This window comes from Lagopus muta, chromosome 3, assembly GCF_023343835.1.
Source record: "Lagopus muta isolate bLagMut1 chromosome 3, bLagMut1 primary, whole genome shotgun sequence".
Lineage (NCBI taxonomy): Eukaryota > Metazoa > Chordata > Aves > Galliformes > Phasianidae > Lagopus > Lagopus muta.
The window spans coordinates 19768653-19793010 of NC_064435.1; the positions used below are offsets into that span (position 1 = coordinate 19768653).

Sequence of the window (24358 nt, forward strand, 5' to 3'; positions counted from 1 at the left end):
ACAGCTGCACACTGCACAGATGCCAATATTTTTCCTCAAAAATATAAGCAGAGGTCTAAGTAGGATGAAGAAAATACTAGGAAGATGGAAGACATTTAATTGGGCAACTATCTACTATAGGCTAGGTTTAACACATGCTACATATATAATACATGGTATGGAAAACACTAAGAACAAGGAAGCTGTGAGTTATTCCTACCAGGAGTTAAGAATAACAGCAAAGAAGGCAGAAAGCAACATCTTAGAAGGAATCTTAAATATTCTCAGTAGCATGAACTCTACAAAATCAGAAGAAACTGTGTGGACTGCATTACTTTTTTATAAGTCTTGAGAGAAAAACTAAATGAGAAACTTAGTGAGCTTTTATGATTTTCTTGCTAATTTAGATAATCAAACATCAATACTACTTCAGAGAAGATAATTATCAGCATAGGATACAAATTCACCCTGTATTGCATATAAAGGATAGATGAACTATCCTGAACTAAATATTTCCTTATTTTACTTCTGTTCTTACCCCAATTATGTCATTACGTTTTAGCTCCTACAGAATTAGGTAGTCCAGGAGTTCACATTGTTAAGACTGGTTTCCAAGTGGTTTCCAAAACACAGGAAGGCAGGAAAAGGGCATACACATGAAAGAATGTGTATGTGCTGTAAGGAATTTTCAAGCTGCCTCAACTAATTATGACCCATCATAAACAACAGTTTAACCTTTACTCCATGCACTTTGGCTGAGACACCAAAGTGCAACACACACATCTGCAATTCCAATTCACACAGCGCCATTTTTTCGTAATAAAATATCTTTGTCTCTTGAATCCAGCTCTGTTACTTTCATAGAAATAGGCATACTGACCTCCAAAGTGGTACAGAAGAATAACGAAAGCAACTTTTAAGTAAATACATTGGAATGCTTATTTTAAATAACTTGCTTTATATACAACCTCATTCAAGAGGAGCCTCTGTAAAGTAGGGGAACGCTCATAATTTTTCAAGAAAGGTTATTACTACCACATATTCCATCGGACTTCTCACTTCTCACTGGATAAAACAATGTCTCAGAATGGCACGTAATGTATAAATCTTTCTATAAATTTTACCCACTTCACTGCTTTTCAAGCCCCACAGCACCTCCATAAGACCCTTTTCTATGTTATGTTTTCTTCTTCAGCCCTACCTGAGCACTGAGAACCTTGCATTAGGGCTCTGAACAACTTTTTCCTTTCCCAATCAATTCCTTTTTTTTTAAAACTCTTCTGCTTAGTAACTTTTCTTCTTTATCAATCATTATCTCTGACTTCACTCTGCTCCTCTCCTTTCCAAGGCTGCCAATTTTATACAAGCATTCTTGTTTAACCATAGTCTTTGATTTGTCTTGTACTCACAATATGAAATGCCTGTGTGCTCTCCTCTCTGAGTGTCTTAACACCACTTTGTCTTCACACCCAGCGAGTTCCCAGCACTGCTTTTAATACTTCCCATTTTGACTACAACCTTCTTGTAAAATAGCCACCATTTTGTTTTGATTTATTTTTGACCAATCATTTACTATTTCAACTGAGAGCAGGTAAATTACTGAACTGCAGTAACATTATTTCTGAAAAGTTTTTTTTTCTGTGTGTAGTTAAGGAATACTTCCACCAATGATAAAAACCAGCCATTCCCTTCCAATTGAAAGGCAGTCACAGTATACAAAGACTTCCATTTGTAAGTAAGTGCCACCTTCGAATTTTAGGATGTGTTTATTGAAGATCCTCTAAAAGCTCAGTATAGTAAAAAAAAAAAAAACCTAATCCAAATATAATAAGAGAATATTAATGTAATATAATAATATAATCCAAATAATAAGATAACTTCATTTTGATTTCTTGCTATCTTGAAATGTATAAATACATTTCAATTAACTGGTCTCTTTTTGGTCAATCATATTAAAATATGTCAGCATTTCCCCTTGGTTGTGTTACTCAACCATTGCTTACAAAATAAACATATCCGTGACAAAGGCTGAATATTTGATGACATTACAACCACCTCAAAGGCAACAAAAATGAAACCATCATAGGATGGTTTCCAGATAATCCATGTCAAGTATATCAGCTACAAGTATGAATAAGGTAAAAATAGTAATACTCTCCTTGCTATCACACATAGGTAGTTCCTGCATCATCTCTGGATGAAAATACAGTTTCCCAGACTAAATTCACTTTCCAAACTTTGGATGGTGAATCCTGTTGTTCGCTTATTATCCAGCAGGTGATAGGAAACAGAAACGAGTAAAACTACTGTGGTGCCCTAAACTATGTGCTTTTTTCCTTAAATAACCTTACTGCATTCAGAAAAGATAAATAATGATACTAGGTGAAAATAATTGCTTTTTTAGAAAGAAAAACATTATCTTGTCCAACCATATTTTTACCAACAGACGACATTCAGTAACCCACAGCCTACTTTTCCAAGATGTTCTCTTAAAGAAGCATCTATAAAAATGCAAAAGCATGTGAAATTGCCTGCATTCTTTTTTTTCCATTGATCAAGGAAATATGATTACAGGACTAGACTTCTCTTTAGTTTGTCTTCTATTATGGTTGAGAGGCAGGGGCACTGAAAGTAGAAATGCTTAATATACTAGACAGGAACAAATGGCTATTCTACATTCTCTTCGATTCTGCTGTGTCTTGAGAACACAGAGTGCAATAGTGGGCTGAAGAAAGGGCACAGACATTCAATTGCTGGCTTGAATTTTAATATTACTCTTGGCTATGGTTCTGCAATTTTGCTCTTCCAATCCTTCAAAACCTTTGAATAAATGAAACTGACTCATTGTAATATACTGAACAATAGTTTGGCCAATTACTTCAGAATTTGTGAGTTTTAAGGCACTGTTAAAAAAAACATGTTGATTTCTGGGATATAGGAATTTCATCAGCATCTTCTTTGGTAAAGCCTGAAACACATGCTTGTGTTACACTGGTATTCCACTGCATCTCTTGCTTTTTCAGTATGTAGGTTGTTCGTGGTTTTTTCTGTTTTTTGTTTTGTTTCTTTTTGTTTGTTTGTTTAATAAACAGAAAGAATCTGCTTGGAAAAGCATCAGTGTTTAGAACCACCTCAGATGTCTCTGCATCACATATCACTGACCCACCCGTGCATGAAAGACATTCCTGAAAACATAAAGTTCAAACTGCGCTTTTATCAGGCATCAGTCTTCACAGAAAGACCTAGAACTGTGAAGTGCAGAGCAAAATTTTTGCTCAAGTCTTTATCTATTCTAACTTCTGACAACTGTGACTGTGGCTTTCCAAACCAACTTTGTGTATTCTCTGCAGTATTTGATGTCAGTGATAGTGTTCTTGAGGAAGAAATAAGATTCAAAAAATCACACAGATAGTGGTCTGATACACAAAACACAAAAGTGACTGCTTTGCAATGCCCATATTTGTTTTCTATTGCTATTCTGCTATCTGTTTTCCAGTCTTGCAAGATTTCAGTCATACTCCAGAATCTATGTCTATCCAATGTCTCAAGAGTAGGCAGAAAAGTAGAATCTCTTGTTTGTAAAAACATGGAAGTTTTCTCTAAACAAGTATTGCTAATAATTATGGATGTGCCAAGTGCCATCTGCCTAGATAACAGAGTACCACATTTCTAAACCTACCTCAGGTGGGAGATGGAGATGAAAAAAATCTACGCAGAGAGATTATTCTGCCAAAATTGCCCTGGAAAGTCTACAGCGAAGATCTGCAAATGTATGCTAAACCTGTCATGCAATGGCTAAGTCAGCTGGAAAAGAAGATGCACTTCACTTCTGGCTCTCACAAGCAGTGCTTTTTTTATCCTTTAACTTCCTCTGATGCATTAAAGTGTCAGGGAATTGGAAACTGAAATGCATTCAGCAGCTATATTCGTCAGTTCCTACTTTACACAGACAATCTGGATTTTGCTGCTCCTCTTTGCTCCTAATTCTTGAATTTTAAGATGTGCAGTAGCTCAGATTCAACAGGGAACTTGGAGGTGTTCAGCACGTAGAAAAGACTAAAACTGAGACTACAGCATTAACTTAGAAGGCGGTACAAGTGGCCAATCATGTAAACTTTAATTTAAATGACTCAAAAACTGTTGCTGTTAGAGTGAGACAGTTATTATAGCCAACAGAAAGAGATCTGCAGTCCAGAATTGTACCTATGTACTCTTCAGACTGAAAAACTCCCATTCACTTAAGAAGACATTTGAATCAACATTTAAATCAATATTTTAATACAGAATGAAACCTACAATCTGTCTAGTCTTGCCTTCCATTCTTACTGTGCTCATTCCTATACTTTGCAATGCGTTCTTTATTGTAACATCACAGTGTCTTTTGCAAGTGGCTAAAGTGCTGTGATTAGCACTTTCTGTTGTCTGATTCAGAGAGAACACCACTATATTACCATCAGCATTATCATTACCCCAGTTAGATTTGCTTCTTATTGCTACACATTTGCAGTAATGAAGACAGAGTTGAATAATTGCACTTTATGTTCGGGGTGAAAGAAAGTTTTTAGTTCCAGAAGAAAGATAGATTTAAGAACTTGAGACATATGGAAAATACAGTTTGTGCTAAAAAAAAAAAAAAAAAAAAAAAAAGAAAAAAAGAAAAAAAAGAGACATTATTTCTGTCATACTTGATGGTGGTACAAAGAGGTTTCCGATTCAACCCTTCACAAGATGACTTTCCCACCATACATGCAGTAGATACCTTGGCTCAGTACTCTAATTAAGAATCAGCATAACTTATACCTGGATTCCCGAGGCTTGCACACACAGATAAATCATAGCAAAATTCAAAGCTTAAAATCAAGCTAAGTCTAATTTAATGTCTAATATTATGCCAGAGTATATCTTTACTAATGCATGTGCATTCTAACACAACTATTTACAAAAGCAGATCTATTTTTGCTATTCTAAAACAGAACCAGTTACATGACTATTCTAATTGTTTTCTACATACTAAAAATTCCACACCAAAGTGAAAAAAAAACAAAAACAAAAACAAAAAACCATCAAGCACACGCATTACAAAAGCATGAAATGTGTTTTTATTGTCTCATGCTTTCATGTGGTTTTCAAAACCCTGACAAACCTGGCTCAGAATGGTGTTTCTTTTTCGGCAATGGTTTGTCATCAGTTATTGTACCATTCACCTTTTTCTGCTGGTCCTCCCATGTAACTTCTAGCATAAACCAAAAAAAAATCAGAAATATTATATGACTTATGTTATAAGATACCCTAATACCATTTGGGATAACTTGATCTAAACAAAATACCATCAATAACATAGTAAAAACTTAAAATAGTTTCTTATTTAGAGGCCTGTGTTGAAGAGGATTAGCCAACAATTTAAACACAAAAAAGGATACACTCTACGTATCTATGTTGATATTGGTGTAATATATATCAAATATTCTGGTTTGATACTTAACAACTAGAATTTTAAAAGTTGATGTGATTTACATAATAATTTCTTTCATTTTAAATAATACAGCATATGTTATAGATTCTTAGGATACTGGCATATTTTTCTGAATTTAAAAAGACATCAAGCAAACATATTTTTGTATGAAAGACTTCATAAACGTATAATTCAAACGAACAAGGCAAAACCAAACCAGCAACCATGTATGCTTGTTTTTAAATTGGAAATGTGTTCAATAAATTGAGTTGTGTGTAATACTTAAAAATATTTAATCCAATATAGGATCAAAAATCATAGGTCAAAATCACTTTTAAATCTGAGATTTGATTTAAATTCAGTTGGTATTTTAGGCAGATGAAGTTACTCAATAAAAACTCTCCTCCTACTTACAGTTCCTATACTCTGAAACCATCACTTCTGAACCTAACTGCACTCAAAAAATGCTATTCCATATTCTTGATTAAGATTAAACTGGGTGTTTAGCATAAAAGTATAGGTTTGAAACATTTTGGTATCTCATGTCAAAACCAATTTGGGACCAATCAATTTGATAAACGGACTAGGCTCCATTTTTGCTTTAGGCTGTTGTGAATCTGCTTACTCTGCAAAACTCAAAGTTCCTCACAGACATTAAGCACAGTCATAACCACTCGTACAATATCACAGAAATAGCCAGTGATGAAGAATAATACAATAGAGATAGAATAATAGAATCACAGAATGGCCTGCGTTGAAAAGGGCCGTAGTGATAATCTAGTTTCAACCCCCCTGCCATGGGCAGGGTCACCAACCACTAAATCAGGCTGCCCAGATCCACACATTTTCAATCTTATTAATTAAAATAAAACATTGACCTAAAGTGAGATTATCTCATTGCATCTCTTTTCTTTTCTTTTCTTTTCTTTTTTTTCTTTATTAATTGAGGAGGACTGATAGCTAGCATTCAAAATGTAAGCACATAAAAACGTCATCTGCAGTCATCCTGTAGACATCCCATCAGTGGCTATTCTATAACAGGCTGCCGTCCTAAGCAAGGCAGCTTTGGCTTCTGAAATTGATGGAGTTGTAGAGTTCAGGTAACACATCAATAGAATTTTCAGGATAATGATTTTATGACACCACAGATATGCACGCTAAAATAGAAACTGTCACCTTTCTAGTACTCTGTGTATTGCTGAACTTCAAAAGGAATGTTGTTTTTGTAGCTGTGAAAATGAAATCTTTTTTTATGCTTCTTCCTAACAAAAACATGATCTTTTCTTTTTCTCTATGAAATACACATTTATATATAAGTTAATCAGTGATGCATAGAAGTTTCCTTTTTCCTAGGGCAGTTCAGTACAATCATTTCTTACATTACACCGACATTCTATATTAAAGTTTTATGTTTTACATTAAATATTCTATGTTAAAATTCTATGTTAGAAGTAAGAAAGTAGCATATAATAAGAATTGTTGCTAATATCCATCTTTTCTGATTAGGAAAGCACTAGCAGTGTTACAGCTGAGCTAGAATGATGCTGCAAACTGCAGAACTACAAGATGATGCAGCAAAATTTCAAGATGCTAATGACAGAGGATTTTCTTAGGCAAATACTAGCTCCTCCCTTCTTTTCTCTGTACTACAGACAGTAATAGCCCTTTAATCTATTACCCTTTCTTCTAGATTTTCTCACATTATATTTGTAATTTGTCCTTTTTTATTAAATTGGCTCAGCTTTTACTCTCTGCAGTCTCAACTATTTCTGTGAACCCCCTTTTATCTGTATTTTTCTACTTATAGATTTTTAATTATCATATAGTCTTCACTTTTTCATAAGGACATAATTTAGTATCTTCTTCCGCAAATGAAAAATTCTCAGGACTTTCTATTTTGTACGTTATAAAATGAATGCTCAAAAAAGAATTATATTCTCAATAATGTATGGTGATAACTACTGTAAAAATCAGTCAGAAGTGGATTGGCCAGTACTTATTAAATAAAGAAGTATAGCAAAAACCTAGTGAACCCATGGGATAAATGTCAAAAGTTGAAAAACTACATCTTGACGTGCGTACTTGTGACCTTTAACTCATGCATTAAGAATGTAAGAAGAATTAATTAGACTTATATTTAAATTACAGTGTAACTGTATTTTCCTTACAGGAAAGGCAAATTCATATTATATGTTTTAGTTCACAAAATAAAGTCCCTAAAACAATAAAAGGAGCCATCCCTCTCAAGAGTCCACCAAGAGAAAAATGCTCTCATCTGTGACAAATCTCCACCGAGGGAAAGCAAGTGGCTTCATGTCATGACAGAAGAACTGTCCCAGCTGTACTGCATCTCAGCTGGGAGGAATCCAATCCCACCTTACACTGCTAGCATGCTGTTAATGGCATCAAAGCCAGCTTCATGTGACACAGTCAGCAGTAAAGGCAGCCTCCTGCTGCTCCTGCATCAGGGAAACATTCAGATGTCTCAGGGCTCAAGTTTCCACAACCTTGCTGTAGCAAGAGTTAGACAACAGTGCAGTTTCCAAAGACAAACAGCATAATTCACAGTCTTTTTCTGACATGTTTTGAACATCAAACAATGTTTTGAACATCTGCAGGTAATATTGTACCTGCATTCTACACCTTGCCAGAGAACACAATTGCTTACCTTCTGACAACACTGACATCACAACAGCTCATCTAAGATTTTCTCCACGCAAACAGAGCCAAAACAGCAAATGAATGCTGAGATATCAACGCTGAGGTATGTTAACAGCATTTCAAAATAATCTGTTGTTCATGAATGGCTATTTAAGCATCACAGTGTGGGTTTAACTAATGCAGCATTGCATTAAAAAGTCTTACACAACTTAATTATTTATTGTTTCCCTCTCATGTTCCTTATTGAACTGCATATTCTGAAGAAAAAAAAAAAAAGTGGGCTTCATAAAAAATATTGCTATGTAAGGATATTTCATATTATCCTTACTAGTGTCACAAAAGTTGCAGTGCACTGTAGCTGCTTCCTTTATTCCATAAATATTTTCTCGATATGAAATGACTTTATATAAATGATATAAATGACTTGAAGAATACATTAATTATTTGTATTTGAAAATCAATTAACAATTCCAGTCATCCAGTAGCAGGCTCATCATTTATTTTTAACTATCTTACTAACGGGTCCCACTATATGGGGAATAATATAATCATCTTCTGTTGCTTATTTGGAAGAAAACTTGTAGATGCAGTCAAGTAAAATCACAAAGAAAACTTGTTAGAACTCTATCTAGTACAGTCACAGACCACCCCTGGCTAAAACTCAAAATATCATGTTAATACATTAAAAGCTAACATAGATCGTCAAACATGAAGAAACATCACAGAAATCTAAATATACCAGAAGAAAAAAGTACAGTCATTAATGGTACATTAAATATACTAATATTTAATAGGGTCTATTTAACTACAATAAATCAAAAATATTATATTTAAGCCACTATCAAGGCTTTCTTCTAGGATTGTTTGGGGTAGAGAACGATTTGTTTGTTTCTTATTTTCTTAGATGTTTTTAAAATATGGCAGTTTTGCTCCCTCTTCTGGTTATACGCCTGAAACACGTTGGAAATGAATACAATAGAGCTGGTCTGCTGGCCTGTTAAAAATAAGCTTATTCTGAATATCTCCCAATAGAGCTCTCCTGACTGACCTGTTTGGGTAAGTACTGCAGGGGTATGCCTTGGCAGGAGAAGGGGTGCAAAGAGCTTATGGAAGAGATGGAGATAACACAGAGATACCTCTGATGTTTCTGCAAGACATCAGGCACAAGACCTTGGAGACTGGGAACCCAGAATCCCTGTTAAGCATTGCTACCTATTTCTTCTGCTCATATTCCTTTCCCCCAGCATTTTGACCTGTCCTGCTGAGGACCAAGCACTAGGTCAGGTGGATTTTTGGTCAGACTAAGTATGGTCTTCATGTTGTTATTAAAGTCAAAATATATTGCCAGTCTAATGATTAATTAACTTAAATAATGCAATTTACAATTAACGACCAAAATAAAAGCAGAGCAAAATACAAGCTCCTGCTCTGCACTTCCCTTCTATAGGCTTTGTTCAAGTTTGCACTCCCATTCCCTGGAGTGTCAGTGAGTGCTCCATGCACACAGAGATATGTGAACAGCCTACAAATACATCTGGCAGAGTGCAGGATGCAAGGTTTAACATGGTCTAGGGATTTGGTTTATTTTTCAGGCTATTCTGCCCATGTATTCCATGCTTATACACTCTAAAACATGTAATATTAAATTCGAATTCATGAATGGAAATTCTTAATGCAAATTCTGAAATAAAACAATGATTCATACAAAGCATTACTCGATATCTTGAATTAAAACATCATCACGTCTCTGTTACAAACGTGTACCTATAGTATACTCGACCAATCATAAACTTAAGGGGGATTTTTTTCTAATAAGGTTTGTTATTACCAACAAGTTACACCACCCAATTGAATAGATAAGCCTTTGATTTGAGTGCTATTTCTTACGCTTTCTGGCCTATTATGATGCTCATGTTTCTTGGCAGGGAACAGAGTGCACTTGAGGAGCTGAGAAATTCAGTTGCCTTCCTGTGATAAGGGAGAGCTGCCTGAGAAGCCTGAGCTGCAGAGCCCTTCACCAAAAAGCTGGAAGATGCCTCAGTCTCCCCTCTTTTACTCTAGGACTTTTTCAAACTGAAGCTCTTGCATATGGTCCCAGCCACACCTGCTAGTTTTGGTCCTGCTTCATCATCAGGGACACATTAGGTTTTCTCAGTGGGTTCTGGGAATGGTCCTGAGCCCTGTCCTGCTTTTCTTACATGTAAGCTATTGGACAGGTCGAGGGATGGTCTGTCTCGTGTCATTCCTGGTGCCCCACTCCTGGCTCTGGCTGAGCTTCTAGAATCTTATGGGTGCATCACTTCGGTTTTGTGTTCCTGTGGGTTTTTTCATTCCACTTTTTCCCAGAGCGATGAACGCAGATATGTGCTTTCCTACAACTAGAGTAATCTCAATAGCTCAATACAATACTTAAACCTTACTTTGTGCAAACTAGAATTTAATTAAAATCTAGCATTAATCTCCCTAAGTTCTCATAACACATTCTCATAATGCATAAAGATATGTCAGATATACTCACAGCACACATTATACACATTTAGTATCATTCTTCATGCAAAATTCAGAAACTGCAATGGTCTCTTAGTGAAGTCTAAATTCCACAGGCCAGGGAAATAGAGAGTCCATGAGACTCATGGCTGTTTGTTTAGTCAATCAGGCAAAGTGTAGGAATCTCAAATGATGTTAGATAGAAGAAGATGCTGAGATCAGCCAGCATGATGGTAGTCCCTCTGGCATAATGGCCACACGCCTGTTTTACATAAAAAAAAAACATATGTATACATGTGTACTGCAAGTTCACTTGGGATCACTTCTTTGACTGGGGTCCTTTATTCTGCCTGGTTTGCATTTCAATCACCTAAATTCTTAGACTGTGCCTAAACTGTGTGCCACTCTGGACTTCTATCCTTTGAAATTCCTGTGCTAGTCCTCCAGGCATACGGACTGCAGTGCCCTAACAGTGGGGCCCCCACATATATGGAAAGCACAGTGCATGGAAAGGAGACAACATGGTGGCTTGGTCTTGTCTCAGCATACATGTAATATACAAGTAGACTCCAGACACTTCTAATCTGGAAGATAAAATCTGGAAGCATTCTTGATTCCCATGATATCAACAAAGCTATTGTATAACTATGTAAAATATTCTTTAGAATGAGGGAATTAATAACCCCAAAGGTTTCAAATTCTGCTTCAGGAACTATAGCATCTTTTATGTATCTGAAATTAAAGCAGTAAAAGAAAGAAATACCAGAAATACACACACAAATGATCAAAAGGTGTCATACAAAACACATGAAAAATACTAAAATACTGAGGTAAAACTGAAAAGATCATGTTTTTTGTAATAAATATTCAAAATAAAATATTAGACACTAACCACTTTTTTGGACTAAAAGAGCTCTTGCAAAGGAAGTTGTATAACAAAATTAACTCATTAGGGAAATTAAAAAAAATACATATTAAACTAATACAGGTTAGTATGATTTAATTTACTGTGCAAAGTATGTCTTTCAGGTTTTGATGAAGGAGTAGAAAATAAACTAAGAATGGAAACACCTTTAGCTTGACTTCATCACTGGTTACTATTTTGTGAAACTAGCCAAGTCAATGGCAAAAGCCTCCAGCTTTCCCAGGGTTAGAATTTGGATGTCAGAAGTATAACACACACACACACAAAAAAGAGCAGTCTAGTAGGTAAAATGAAGTATGTTCACAGCAGCTGACTTCCAGCTTTCAATTTCATTCAGAACTATTTTGGCACAGCTATAGAGTTAGAGATGTGCCCCCAGTCAATGCTTTACGGGCTGAGCCCTTCTGCAAAGGCATCCCATACAGTCAGTCTACACTGTGTGCGAGGAGGAGAAAAACAAGCAACACATTAAAAATAATGTATCTCCCAACATAGTAAATAAGCACCGGCAAAACTGAAGCCCAGCTTTCCCCAAGAGCTATATTCCCCTTGCTACGATATTCCAGCGTAGAGAAAACAAGGTATAGCACAAAATGGTGCTGCTGGAGCTATGACTCACAGGGACTCCTGGTAGAGATGAAAATGTAAGAGTAATTGTACAAATTTTAATAAAGCCAAGGCACTATCTAGGTGATATTTCACTATTGATGAGATTAAGTCTAAATGTACTGCTTTAGAAGTTCTTGGATAAATTCTAACACTTCTTCAAATCTATCACAGCAATTTAGAAGCATGAACTTGGTCAAAATTTCAAGTAAGCAGCTGTGTTGTTCATTACAACTAACCTTGTCTATTTTTAAATAAAAAATTATATCTCTATATCAACATTTCAGTGCTTTGCATTAAGCTTATTTCTACAGCACATGAAATAGAATATATAATACAAAAAAAATTAGACAATAGAGTTGATTGCTAACAGTGGAAAACTTTCTCTAGTAGGATATGCTAATAAAAATGGTACTGCTCATATTAATAAACTTGTGCCAAACTTGTAAAATACACAGCTAAGGAAGGTAACAGAATACAGCCCTGGTGATACGCAGACTGTTTTGTAGATATCCGTGAAATATACTTGGTTTTTTAGGGTAAGACAAACTGAATTCCTAAATGAGGAAAAGTGCAAAAACAATCCCACTTATTCTAAATAGGCAAATTGATTACATATCCAGGTGGTATTCAACAACAGAGCTAACACCAGAAACAGATTTCTGGGCTTCTGAGTCTAGGAAAGATTTCAAAACCACTGCTGAAAAGAATGACTTCAAGTGTAAGTAAAACAACACAATAAAACTGAACATACATTAAGTTACTGATTTTGAACTAGTAGAACTATGGAACACACAAACATGCAGCAAAAAACAAAGTAAACAAAAACATCCACAATTCACTAATGACACCATCACAACTTGCCTTTTCTCCCATTAACAGGTGGGGTTTGATGTTTTTCCTCACAATCTTTATAACATTAAAAACAGACAGTGATGATTAACAACTGGAACAGAGGTCACAATGAGCAATATAACTACAGCACACACAAATATTTTGCAAACTATGTTAGCACAATTCCATGCACTATGTTTGAATATCACAAAACACAGAGTGCACAGTACACACATACGAGTGAACAACGCACACTTACAGACAAAATCACAGCAAAAGCAAGAAGAATGTACACTGCACTACAACGTAAAAAAGGGAAAGCCAGGGTCTTAAAGGACACTTTGGATGCTTTAGTACAAACTACAATTAAAAAACTTCTCTGCTTACCAGATGCCCTCTCTTAAAATTATTGCAGCACTCAGATTTTTGAACAAGTAATGAGCCTATCTCAGTAATTATTTCCAATTTTAAGAAGAAAATGGTGATTCATATTTTCTTCTATTAACTAACAAGGGGAGCAGGATCCTGGTCATAGGATTCCAAATAATCTGTGATTCAGGCAGTTATAGTGTTCAGCAGGATGGGATTTCAGGCACACTTATGCTTAACTGCTAACTTTCCCTACCAGCTAGCACTAGTTGAGTTTTTGGCTCAGATATTCACATCTTTGGGGGTTCCTACAGGAGCACCAAATTCTCTCCACTTAACTGTGGTAATAACTGCACTACACTTGTCTTTCTCTGGGCTGTGCTCCATGAGCTCTGAGCTACGGACCACACTTCCTAATTTTAGGCAGCTAAATTTAACATTGACCTACCTCAAATATTTACAACCGCAAAAGCTAATCTGTGCTGCTCTTCCACATCCATCATAGCTGACACAATGTCATAGAAAATTATCAGCAGGGAAACAAATTATTTTTGAAAAAAAAAATGATATCTAACTTGAAGAGTAAACCAAGATGTGACCTATTAACCAAGATGTGACCAAGATGTGATCTGCAACTGAACATTTATGCTTTTATGATTCTTCCATCAAGAAAAATATCTAAGAGCATAAACTACAATGGTTGAAAAATCTCTGCTTGTCTTTGAAATCACAGGAAGTGTGTTTTCTGGAATTTGAATGTAAACTCATATTTTAATCACATAGTATTTGAGTTCAAGCAGCGTTCACATATTTGATTTGATCTTCATCTATCAGCTCTCATCACGCTAACTTCCTTTGTCTGATGACTGAAATGTCTTCCAGCAGGATGAGGGACATCATGCAAATTGTTCTAAAAATTTCAATGTAATGCCCTTTTTCACTCTTTGTTCAGAGTCATCACTCCACATATACAAACTTGGGAAGAAAAAGTATTATGCTACAATAATATGGACTTCCTTGCCTGCCAAAGTATGAATGAAAAGTAGAGGGTACAATGTCTAAGATCTGGCTAAGGCTGTAACTTGATAGTAGTGACAGAGAAGAGTACTTTCAGACAGAGGGTAAAAATGTAAAATGATTTTTGTAGGCTGACCTATTTACAGCATTCACAAACTGGTAAATAAACTATGCTATATTTAATTTATTTGTCTTGAGCTTAAAATTTTTCTCTGGATTTTTAGTTTTAAAACAAGCTGGCCAGCAAAGGTTCCCTACATGCTCATGGGAAAATGTTTCTAAAGCAGATAGGCACTTGTGGTCACACAGACCTGCCTCAGCCTCTGATTCCTGTACTCCAATACGCTTGTTTTCTTCATCTCCTGCTGCATTTGTATAAGCAAGGTATGAAAGGGGGGAAAAAAGCAAGACAAAAAGATGCATGCTCTGTTACAAGCTGATCAAATAAGAGGTGAACATCAAACAAAAGACATCCACAATAACATACAAACCCTCAGTCTGCAGCATACATTATTTTCTGAGTGAATTACAGATTAAATAAATGCTTTTGTTATATTTAGTATCATCTCTAACTACTTCAGTGAGTTTCTTCTGTAAGTAATGACAGTCATATGCAGTCATTTACTTAATAAATTACTGAAACACTGAAAAGTAGACATTAAATACCAAGGCAGAGAAAGCAGACATATATTGATAGATCACTGGTTCACAAGCATCTACTGCTCGGCTTTGCTTTAGTTCCTCTAGCAATAGAGGACCAAGTCCACATTCTCAAAAAACATATTTAAAACTGTGTACAAATCCTAAGCAAGTGGGTATACTCACTAGCTCAGTATGTGCAGGAGAAACAATTCAAACATTTTTCCAGGCTGGAAAAAACAACACCTCAATTTTCCAGGTAATTGGCTCTGCACCTGGATTTCACAGAATTCATAAAGACAAGCACTTCTCCATCAGTACTTACAGGTAGAGAAAAACCATTGCCTAGAGCATACCTAAATCTTAGAGAACACTGTTTTAGCTGAAAACAACAGTGAAGGTATATATATGACTAAGGACAAGCAACACAGGTCCACTTGTTTTATCCCATTAATGAAGAAACAAAAATTGCTTTCATGACAAAACTCACCTAATATCAGTTAACAGCAGAAATAACACAAAGTTGAGCCGAATAAATTGTGCAGCATAATCCTGCTTTCACTTGAATGCCAGTTATTAGGCACCTTCTGATTGATGTAATATACTATAGCTCTTCAATGTTCAAATTATAATTCTTATTGACTTTTTTGTACTCTTTTTACAGATTCTTTACAGTTATCTCATTATTTGTATAAGTAACTACAGAAATCATTGAATTATTCTACTTCAGTATTAGCTTGCATGCAATCACAATTTTAGAACTGCTCATTTTAGCAGGTGATTGCTAATAGGGAGAAAGATTAAGAAAGATTAAATCAATGCCAACATAATGGAAACTAATTTCTACCCAGATATCTGTTCTGCAATTTCGTGTTAAAAGCATGGTATTTAAATTCCAATTGAAATTTTGTCCACGTTGAAAAATATTGAGTAGACATAGCATGTCTACAGTCAAACTTCTCTTATAAAAAAAAAAATGTCACATATAAATGCTGTGCCAAGCACTTTCCACAATTTATTTTTCTGTGAGAATTGAACTAAAATGGTTTTGGCACTTTTGTACCCCAGCATATAAATAAGGCATGGTTGTCATGAGCACAGGTGTATGACTGTTTGCTCATTGTTTTTTTTTATGCCCTTGCTAGACTCAAACCTAGAAGTTAATACCTTCAAGTGGTATGAAGACAGAAGTGTGTAATTCCTCCTTCTGGCATTCTAAGAGCAAAGTATGAACCATTACTTATGGCTCTTACGAACCTTTCAAGTAATCATCAGCCTTGTGTTATGGGTAGCATTTCCTCAATTTTTTCACTGGAAATTGTAGTAATGCAAATAAAATGTTTTAATAGTCTTCACAGCAGTCGGGGGCTGAAATCTGCCACTTCCCCAGAAAGTGAACTAAGCATCCACAAGTAAAACGCAAAGGTATATTTTTTGCAAATTCCCAGCAGAAATCAACTACTTGAGGCAGCTTCATCCAAAGCAGCCACTTGCTGTCAGGTACACATAGTGCAAGAGTTACCCTGTGCAAGAATTAGCATTGCACAGCCAGTACCACAGAAAGACATGCACAAAAAGGCAGTGAGCGCAAAGATACTTCTGCATTTTTTATTCTGCAGTTTGACTCAGTCATGAAGTTCTTAACCTTCCTGAAGTTAGTCCAGGTTCCTGTCCTACTTAATATATATATGATCAATCATGTCGTACAAAGCAAACTACCAGTATGCCATGTATTTTTAAAAGGCTGTGAAAACACAGCTGGCGGAACACAATAGAACTAAGACCAGCGTGAATACAGGTTCGCTGTAATTTTTCCACATTCCGTCAAGCTATGATAGATTGCTGAAAAACACAAAGTAAAATTCCTTCTCATTTTGCTAAACTATGTCTCAGGTCACAGGAAACAATGCTCTGATTGAGAGAAAATAGTAAACAGTAGATCTGTTTTCTTAACTATCACTCTATCTGAGCAACTCACATTCCATACAACAGAACAATTGTCAGTACAGCTATTTTCTTTTCAAAAACATGAAAATGTAGGAGTTATGGCTGTCAGCTATCTCTGATTAAAGTTAATCATCTACTGCTGTTAATTCCATTTGTAGGTAATTTTATTCTGGAATAAGGCCACCCATATCTGAAATTAGGGGAGGCTGCTAATAAGTATTTAATGCCAGCTTTAATGGTCTCTGAAATAACTTACCCAAGACACCAGATTATTATGAGATCATGTAATTATAGTCTGAACCACAGAGCATAAATAGAACAGCAAATTCTGTCTGAGCTCTACTGTTCGCTAAATTTCTTAGCACTTCAATTTTATACTTTCAAGTTTTATCATCGTTGCGTGGCTTGACATAATTTTCTAGTCTTTTGTCTGAGTGAATGATGTTGTGGGCTTTTTTTAACAGAGATAAAGAAAGCAATGGTTATATTTATTCTTAAGAATGAAAAGGAAAAATCTCCTTCAGGGAAGAAATACATTCTCTTTGGCTTGTAATTAACAGCAAATCAAAAGGGCTAATACTGAATACTTTTAAGATCACTTTATGTTGACCTATTTCAATTAGCAGCAAGCAGTTCATTCTTCTATAAGGAAGTAGAAATATATGGCCACAAATGAGAGAAAAAAATCTTGATAACACTTAGAGGTTATAAATATTACAGTATTTACTTACTGTCTATCATATAAGTAGTACAGAACATTTAAGAAGTATATAACCATTTCAATGCTAAAATGGGGTTCAATTTAATAATATTGTTCCTCTACTCTCCTCAGAGCCTTCTCTTCTCCAAATGGAAGAAACCCAGCTCCTTCAGCCTTTCTTCATTGGTGAGGTGCTCCAGCTCTCTGATTTGTGTTTCAGAGACATACAGTGACTCTGAACAGCTTGATCTGACACTTGAATGTGTGGCAGCTGCACTGATTAAGGAATTAGCCACTATTTTATGATGACAAAAGACTGTAAATGGAATATAGCTGATCATATCTGCATGTTCTGCTAATGAAGGGAAGTGAGAAGAAGGCATGGATGTTAACATTCTACTATTAGGAATGGACATTCATAGCTACCTGGATAGATTTTTTAAAATAAACTTCTATAGCTCTTCTGGAGTTTTGAAATAAGGCATATTGGGAAAATTCAAATGTCCTGGAGCAAAGATCTGCAACCATGTGCAGTTCACTGAACTAAATCTCAAAACCAATTTCATTAAATTCTGATCCTAATCTGTAAAACAAGTACCCAGAGTTTTCTTCCTGCAGCTTCCTTCCCTTCCTGTTCAAGTCACATGGCTGAAAGCAAGGTTCTCATATGGAATACTGCACTGGAACAAGAACTTCTGAATTACAAATAGCTTCTTCACTTCTACCTGAGTCCCAGCACTTCCACTATATTTTAAGAAATGTTATGCAATCACAGCAATATAACAGATTATGCAAATTTATACAAATTCAGTGAGGATAATGCAGGAGCTACAAAGGCATTTCTTGTTCTTTTACAAAAATCAAATGGCTTCTAACAATTGTTTGTCTAAAACATATATTTAATTAACTCCTTTCATCAGTATAATTTTAACTTAATTTTGTCAACAATAACATCCTTCATTTTGAAATACAGAAAGATTAACCTTCCCAGCATGTTTCCATGCAATATAAAAATCTTCTCCCTCATTTACATTAATTATATGCTTCTCTAAGAACAGAAAGGACTACTTCTCTGAGACAATGACATTCTCTAGCACAACCTTCCTTACTAAGATAACTCTTCCGATTATTAACTGATCATATACTAACACATACTGGTCTACTTAAATGTCTGTAAGATTTTCAGATTTACTCACTGATTTATTTGTTAAATAATAACAACAATAACTTTACAAGTCAGCGTTTTTGAGTCTACCAAATTTCAGCGTTTGTTTTTTTTTCTTGCACTTCAGTTGCTTGAAATAACCTTTTGTAAAATGCAATTCTCCAACAGTCAAAAACTATTATTAATTGTAATTATGTCTCTTGTTGCTAAAAGTTAGGTAATGTTCTGTTCCTGTAGAGGGTTATTCTTTTTATAGAAGATTAGTTACCTTAAAAGAAAATGTAAAATCCCAAACATGGATAGAAAAGGCCTCAGAATAAAATTACATTGTAATTGGAATATGATTTCTTAATTCACGACAAGAAATTACTTAGAATACTGTGTGAAAGCTGGATAACTATGGACTCTGTTTTTAACAACACCTTTATATACATAAAATAAAATATGTAATGTGTCTAGGTACTGTGGCTTGAGTCTCTCGTGACACTCATTGCATTTTGAAACTCTGCTAACTGTGGATTTCAAAATTTTCCATTGCCCATATTTTCCAAAAAAAAAAACACTTTAGACAGAGGTATGGAAAAATATTACTCAGTCTTTGAGTAAAGACAAACAGAGTTTCTCAAGTCCCATCAGTACTTACCAGAGAAATTAATTATAGCAATCCTATAAAAAGTAATTATTTCATTGTATTTATTGTATTTCTCACTACAAAACCTATGTTGTAAATAAGACTGCTACTCTCTCTAATCAAACACAGTACAAATATACAGTACTTCACAATAACTGCCCCAGAGAGCTCACAGTCTAATATGCTAAGCAGAGAGCAGGGTAAGTGGTAAAACATGAAAGCGTGTATAGCAATGACAGTAAATATCAGGTGATTAGATGTGATTATTTCCTGGCACATCTAACTGTATTTCATATTAGCATTTCACAACACATAAGACGACGGAGAAATGAATATACCAGTGTGATGATCTGAGAAAACAGTTTCTTGTCATGAAGTTTTGCTTCCAAAATGGAAATAAGCACCATAAACATTGTAAATACTAAATTAAAAAGTCTGATGAGACAGATACAGTTATACTACATGTAAGACCCTCAGTGATATAACAAAGGACTGCAATTGATATCTTATGTGCGGTTAAGCAAATTAAATGGTTTCAATTGTAAAAAATATAAGGGACTACAATTTCAAGAGGAAGTATTATCCCTTCTTTTTAAAAGAGTATCTTGATTCAATTAATTTTTACTCCTATATTCTTAAAAAAATCTACTAATGCAACAATTGCATAAATTACATTTGCAACAAAAATGTGGTTTTGATTCAGTGTATCCTTGACATCAAACATGTTAAATAGCCTCATGTACTTAGATGTCAGTATCTGCATGAAGTACTAATCCTGAAAAAAGATGCAAATATGTAGATTAGCTGGCTTCAACATAACTTGAAATAGTCTTATTTGTTTAGTGTAAATCCTTTGTTTTAAAAATGGGTATATGTCTAGGTACTTTTCAATGATTATGGTGTTCAGATAATTCCACTCATTCTCTTTTCATCTAGAATCCCATAATACCTATGAGTCATAGGTCTGAATATAAAAAAGATTATCACAATGTTTCTGTCTATGTCTATGCAATAAAGTAACATCAATTGCAGTGGGTTTATTTTTCCCCAATACAGCCTCTCAAAAAGGCTTTCGGATGAAAAACGAACCCTCCTTTATGTACAGACCTTCATAAGGTTCTATCTCCTTGTCTCCATTGTCTAGGGAAAGTAACAAAACAAAACAAAAAAAGAAACAAAAAAAAGGGAACCAAAGCACAGGGGTTAAAAACAACATAAGTTTCATAAAAGATACAATATACATGTTCAGAAGGATTAAAAAAAATAGAAAAGGAGCGCACATGACCATTTAAACTGATTTTGCACAACACATTTAGTTATTGAAAGTGGAAAGGTGAAAATGTATTTGCTATCAAAAACATGTCTACAGTCCTTTTTCTAAACATTTTGGAAGATGTCTCCATTGACCAGTGCTTTTACGAGACATTAAATATCAACATAACAACAGTATCAGTAAAGCATGAAGTATGAAATATCTTTGTGGCCTGTCCTATTTTAATGATTATTACCTCTTTTCTTGCTCTTCCTGTTTCAGGGTGCAGAGGTTTTATATTAGTACTCTGTAACATACACTATCTGAGCCCACAAGTGATCAACTATGCTACTAACTCCCCAAAAAAAGTTTTATCAATAAATAACATAGAAAAGATCATTTCCTGCACTTGTTGAAGTCAATGACAAAACATCTCTTGAGTTCAGAAGGAACAGGATTATGCTAATAGTTCATATTGTTGATCACTACTGCAATGCTGATGATCCAATTCAGTCAAGAGTACAGTAGATGTTAAAATATAATAAAATGCAATACAAAATGCAATGTTATCAATCCTAGTTCTGTACACAAAAACTCAAGAGTTTTAATTCCCCAAAGAAAAATAAGAAACACACTTGACCTCCATGAGCATTTTGCAATGTCATTAAGGAGAAAATCACACACTTACTTCTCTCCAACGTCCCTTTTGGTGGGAGCTGTGGTAACTGCCTGCCCCTTCTTCCTACTACTGGAGTACTTGATGGACTTGTCTGAACAGATCCAGTTCGAGGATGTGACCTATGAGACACATATCAAAACAAACCACAGCAATTAAATGGCACATTCATCCTTAAATACCTTCAAGAACTGATAAAAGTACTAATTAAATTTTGGCTCACTTGGGACACTTTCATTCCCATAGTGAAACTATTAATTCTTTAAAAACAACATCGAGAAAAAAAGAAATATCTCCCTAGAAAAAAAGAAGGAAAAAAAACAAAAAGAAACCAAACCAAACACATAAGCTAAACTAAGGCTAAGCACCCATAAGATGATTGTTTGCACAGTCAAGCCAGAAAATGTACTGTATGTACATTCATGTGCATATGGAAATACCACATGCATGCACACACAACTATTCATAGGCCAAATTCAACTATCTTTATTCAATTTTTATTTGGTTAAATTCCCATTGAGTGGTAAAGATATTATAGGGATTTAAATAAACAAAGTAATAACCTGAAGAAAGACGCTGGGATTTGACCAACTGTCACTGGGGATTTGATGGTACTATCTCTCACTTTCAGAAAGCAAAATAATGTCTTCTGCAGTTCCAAAATAAGGAGAAGCGTGCTGAATATCTAGATCAAAATGTACTCATCTTTTTACTGCATTATGTTTAAGCTCAGAGTAATGTATAGACATCTGCAAAGCGTCAGTCACTAAAGATAAAGTATTTAACAGGAACGATACAGACTATGGCACAGTAAAATGTAGTCAGAGAAAATGGTGGTTACAATGGAAGTTAAAACACAAAGTTAGTACAGTCCAAATGAAGAAACATTTTTGTTTAAAAAATAAAGTTTCATTTGATGTTATGATGGTTCCTCCATAACTGATGTCTGATGAACACAAACAATTTCTCATTCTGTAAGATAAGAATATGATAATTATGAGGTGCTTCATGTGGGAAACTATCTAGGATTCCTGGTCAATGAGAAATCACAAACAAATGCAGTTAAATACTGTTAGTAGACACTTTAAAATGGCAGCCACACCATTATATCCAGAGAAGAATATAAATAGTGTGTTGACACTGACAAGGTTAGTATCTATTGCTACTAGTGATCAGCTAAAGATGAGAGGCAATACCAATTAGCTACTGGGAAAATAAAATGGTGAGCTGGTGGGGCAGAAGGGGATTAGTCTGATTGATTTGTCTGTTTCACCTCGGTAAGGCAGGTGAAGGAGGGGCAGATCTTCCAGTCATTAATGAAGGCATCGACCTGATGAGGTTTGAGTCAGGACGCTCTGTGGATCGGGAGCGGGAGTTGGTCCGCTCTAGCATAGGACGTTGCTCTGTTGATCTGGATCTTTGATATGGCTGTCTATCTGCTGCTTCACAATTCCTGTAATGTTAGTCAGAAAGCAGCTCGGTTGACTTTTCTATTAGTTGTAAAATATGCTGCATGATACTGGTTTGGAGAAAGTCATTTTGTTATGTACATTTTCTTTGGTAAATTTCTGAGTTTGCTTCTTGATTACATACAGTTTTTTAAACATGTATGCTTTGGTTTGCTCCAAACTCTTGATAAATGGGCTGAAATGTTTCTAGTGTCTCAGTAATGACCATCTATGCAATAGTCTGTTTCCTGACAATTTCTGAGTAAAAAATATTGTTGTTTTGTAATTAATACATCAACGTTGGAGGAAAAGAATAGATGACACAATTCTCACTGAAGCTTAACTGTGCATTTTAATTGAGCATTTTAACTCACATGACTAGATTTTTTTTTCAGACCGCATTATCTTCAGAGGTGGTGCTCTTTAACAACCATTTGTGGAAAAGTCCACAGCAAATTCAGCCGCGTTCCAGACATTGTAATTACTACACAACTCTGTGAAATGCTACTAAACTCAAGATGTCTGCCAAAATACTGGCTAGGCTATAGCGACAGATCCATATGCAGTACACAGAGTACAGTCACAAGATCTACAATGCGATCAGTACTGACAGATGTTCTTAGTGGATAAATACTGGTTTGCCATAGAAAAAATATAAAATCTAAACTTCAGCCTAAAGAACAGTGACAAAACAGCAATTAAAACAGTCAGCATTGGAGACACAACAGAGAGAAAGCACACACCTATCAGAAAATGATCTAGTTTCATCTCCTACTATCATAGCCAATTAATCATGTATTTTCTTTCAGCAATTAAACAAATCTCACGTTTCTTGACAATGTAACTGTTCTGTTTTCAAGGAGTAATAATGGCTAGCAATGTGCTAAAATAGATAAAATTATAGTAATTGTAAAAGTAAAAAGTACACCCTCCTGAAGCTTCAGGAGCTTATTAATTTCATACTCCTTCTATGAGAGTAATCTGCATGGCAACAGAATAAACATCATGAATATATGTATCTTTTGATCTTTCTCTTGAACTGTGCTGTGCATTTTGCAATGAAGTCAGAGTGACTGGATGTGCAACAAGAAGCTGAACTTTATTTAATATCAAAAAGAAATACATATTACAGCCTCATTATGGGGAGTCTTTGGTCATTAACAGCACATTTTTTTAAAGAAAACCATAATGAGACAGAATGCAGTTTTCTCTATGGTGGCTAACTTTGCTGAATGGGTGGATGCTCATTAAAATGAATGTCTTCCATGAGGTAATAACTGGATTCTTTGAGGATAACAAGGAATGCCACAGACAAGTTCAGAATAATACCATTCACCAAGAACCTATGTCTACAAGCTCATAACAAGCAAACACACCACAGTGAGAAACATAAGCTGAGGCACTAAAATATCAGAAGAAAAATACAATGAGCCTGGAACAAAACCACAATAAAATTACCTCACTTCTTCTTCTATCAGTTCAGTTTCTGAATGGGAAGCTTCATCAGCAAAAACATCCACTGTCTCGCTTCTTTTACATTGTGGGCAGACAAAGAAACACAACCTTAGCT

The 24358-nt window shown here is 35.2% G+C and overlaps 1 protein-coding gene across 50 annotated transcripts in view; it reads right to left on the reverse strand.

Annotated features, from left to right (window-relative positions):
• Positions 1-24358, reverse strand: part of RIMS2 (regulating synaptic membrane exocytosis 2) — a 436647-nt gene that overhangs the window by 103155 nt on the left and 309134 nt on the right. For 22 of the 50 annotated variants that reach the window (XM_048938982.1, XM_048938984.1, XM_048938983.1 and 19 more), the window contains 5 exons: positions 24247-24318; positions 22614-22793; positions 21353-21462; positions 20520-20552; positions 5123-5212 (listed from right to left, as the gene is read on the reverse strand). In XM_048938982.1, the coding sequence (XP_048794939.1) occupies positions 5123-5212; positions 20520-20552; positions 21353-21462; positions 22614-22793; positions 24247-24318 (485 nt within the window). The remainder of the gene's footprint in view (positions 1-5122; positions 5213-20519; positions 20553-21352; positions 21463-22613; positions 22794-24246; positions 24319-24358) is intronic. The other 28 variants (XM_048938999.1, XM_048938991.1, XM_048938995.1 and 25 more) reach the window with 9 other exon arrangements.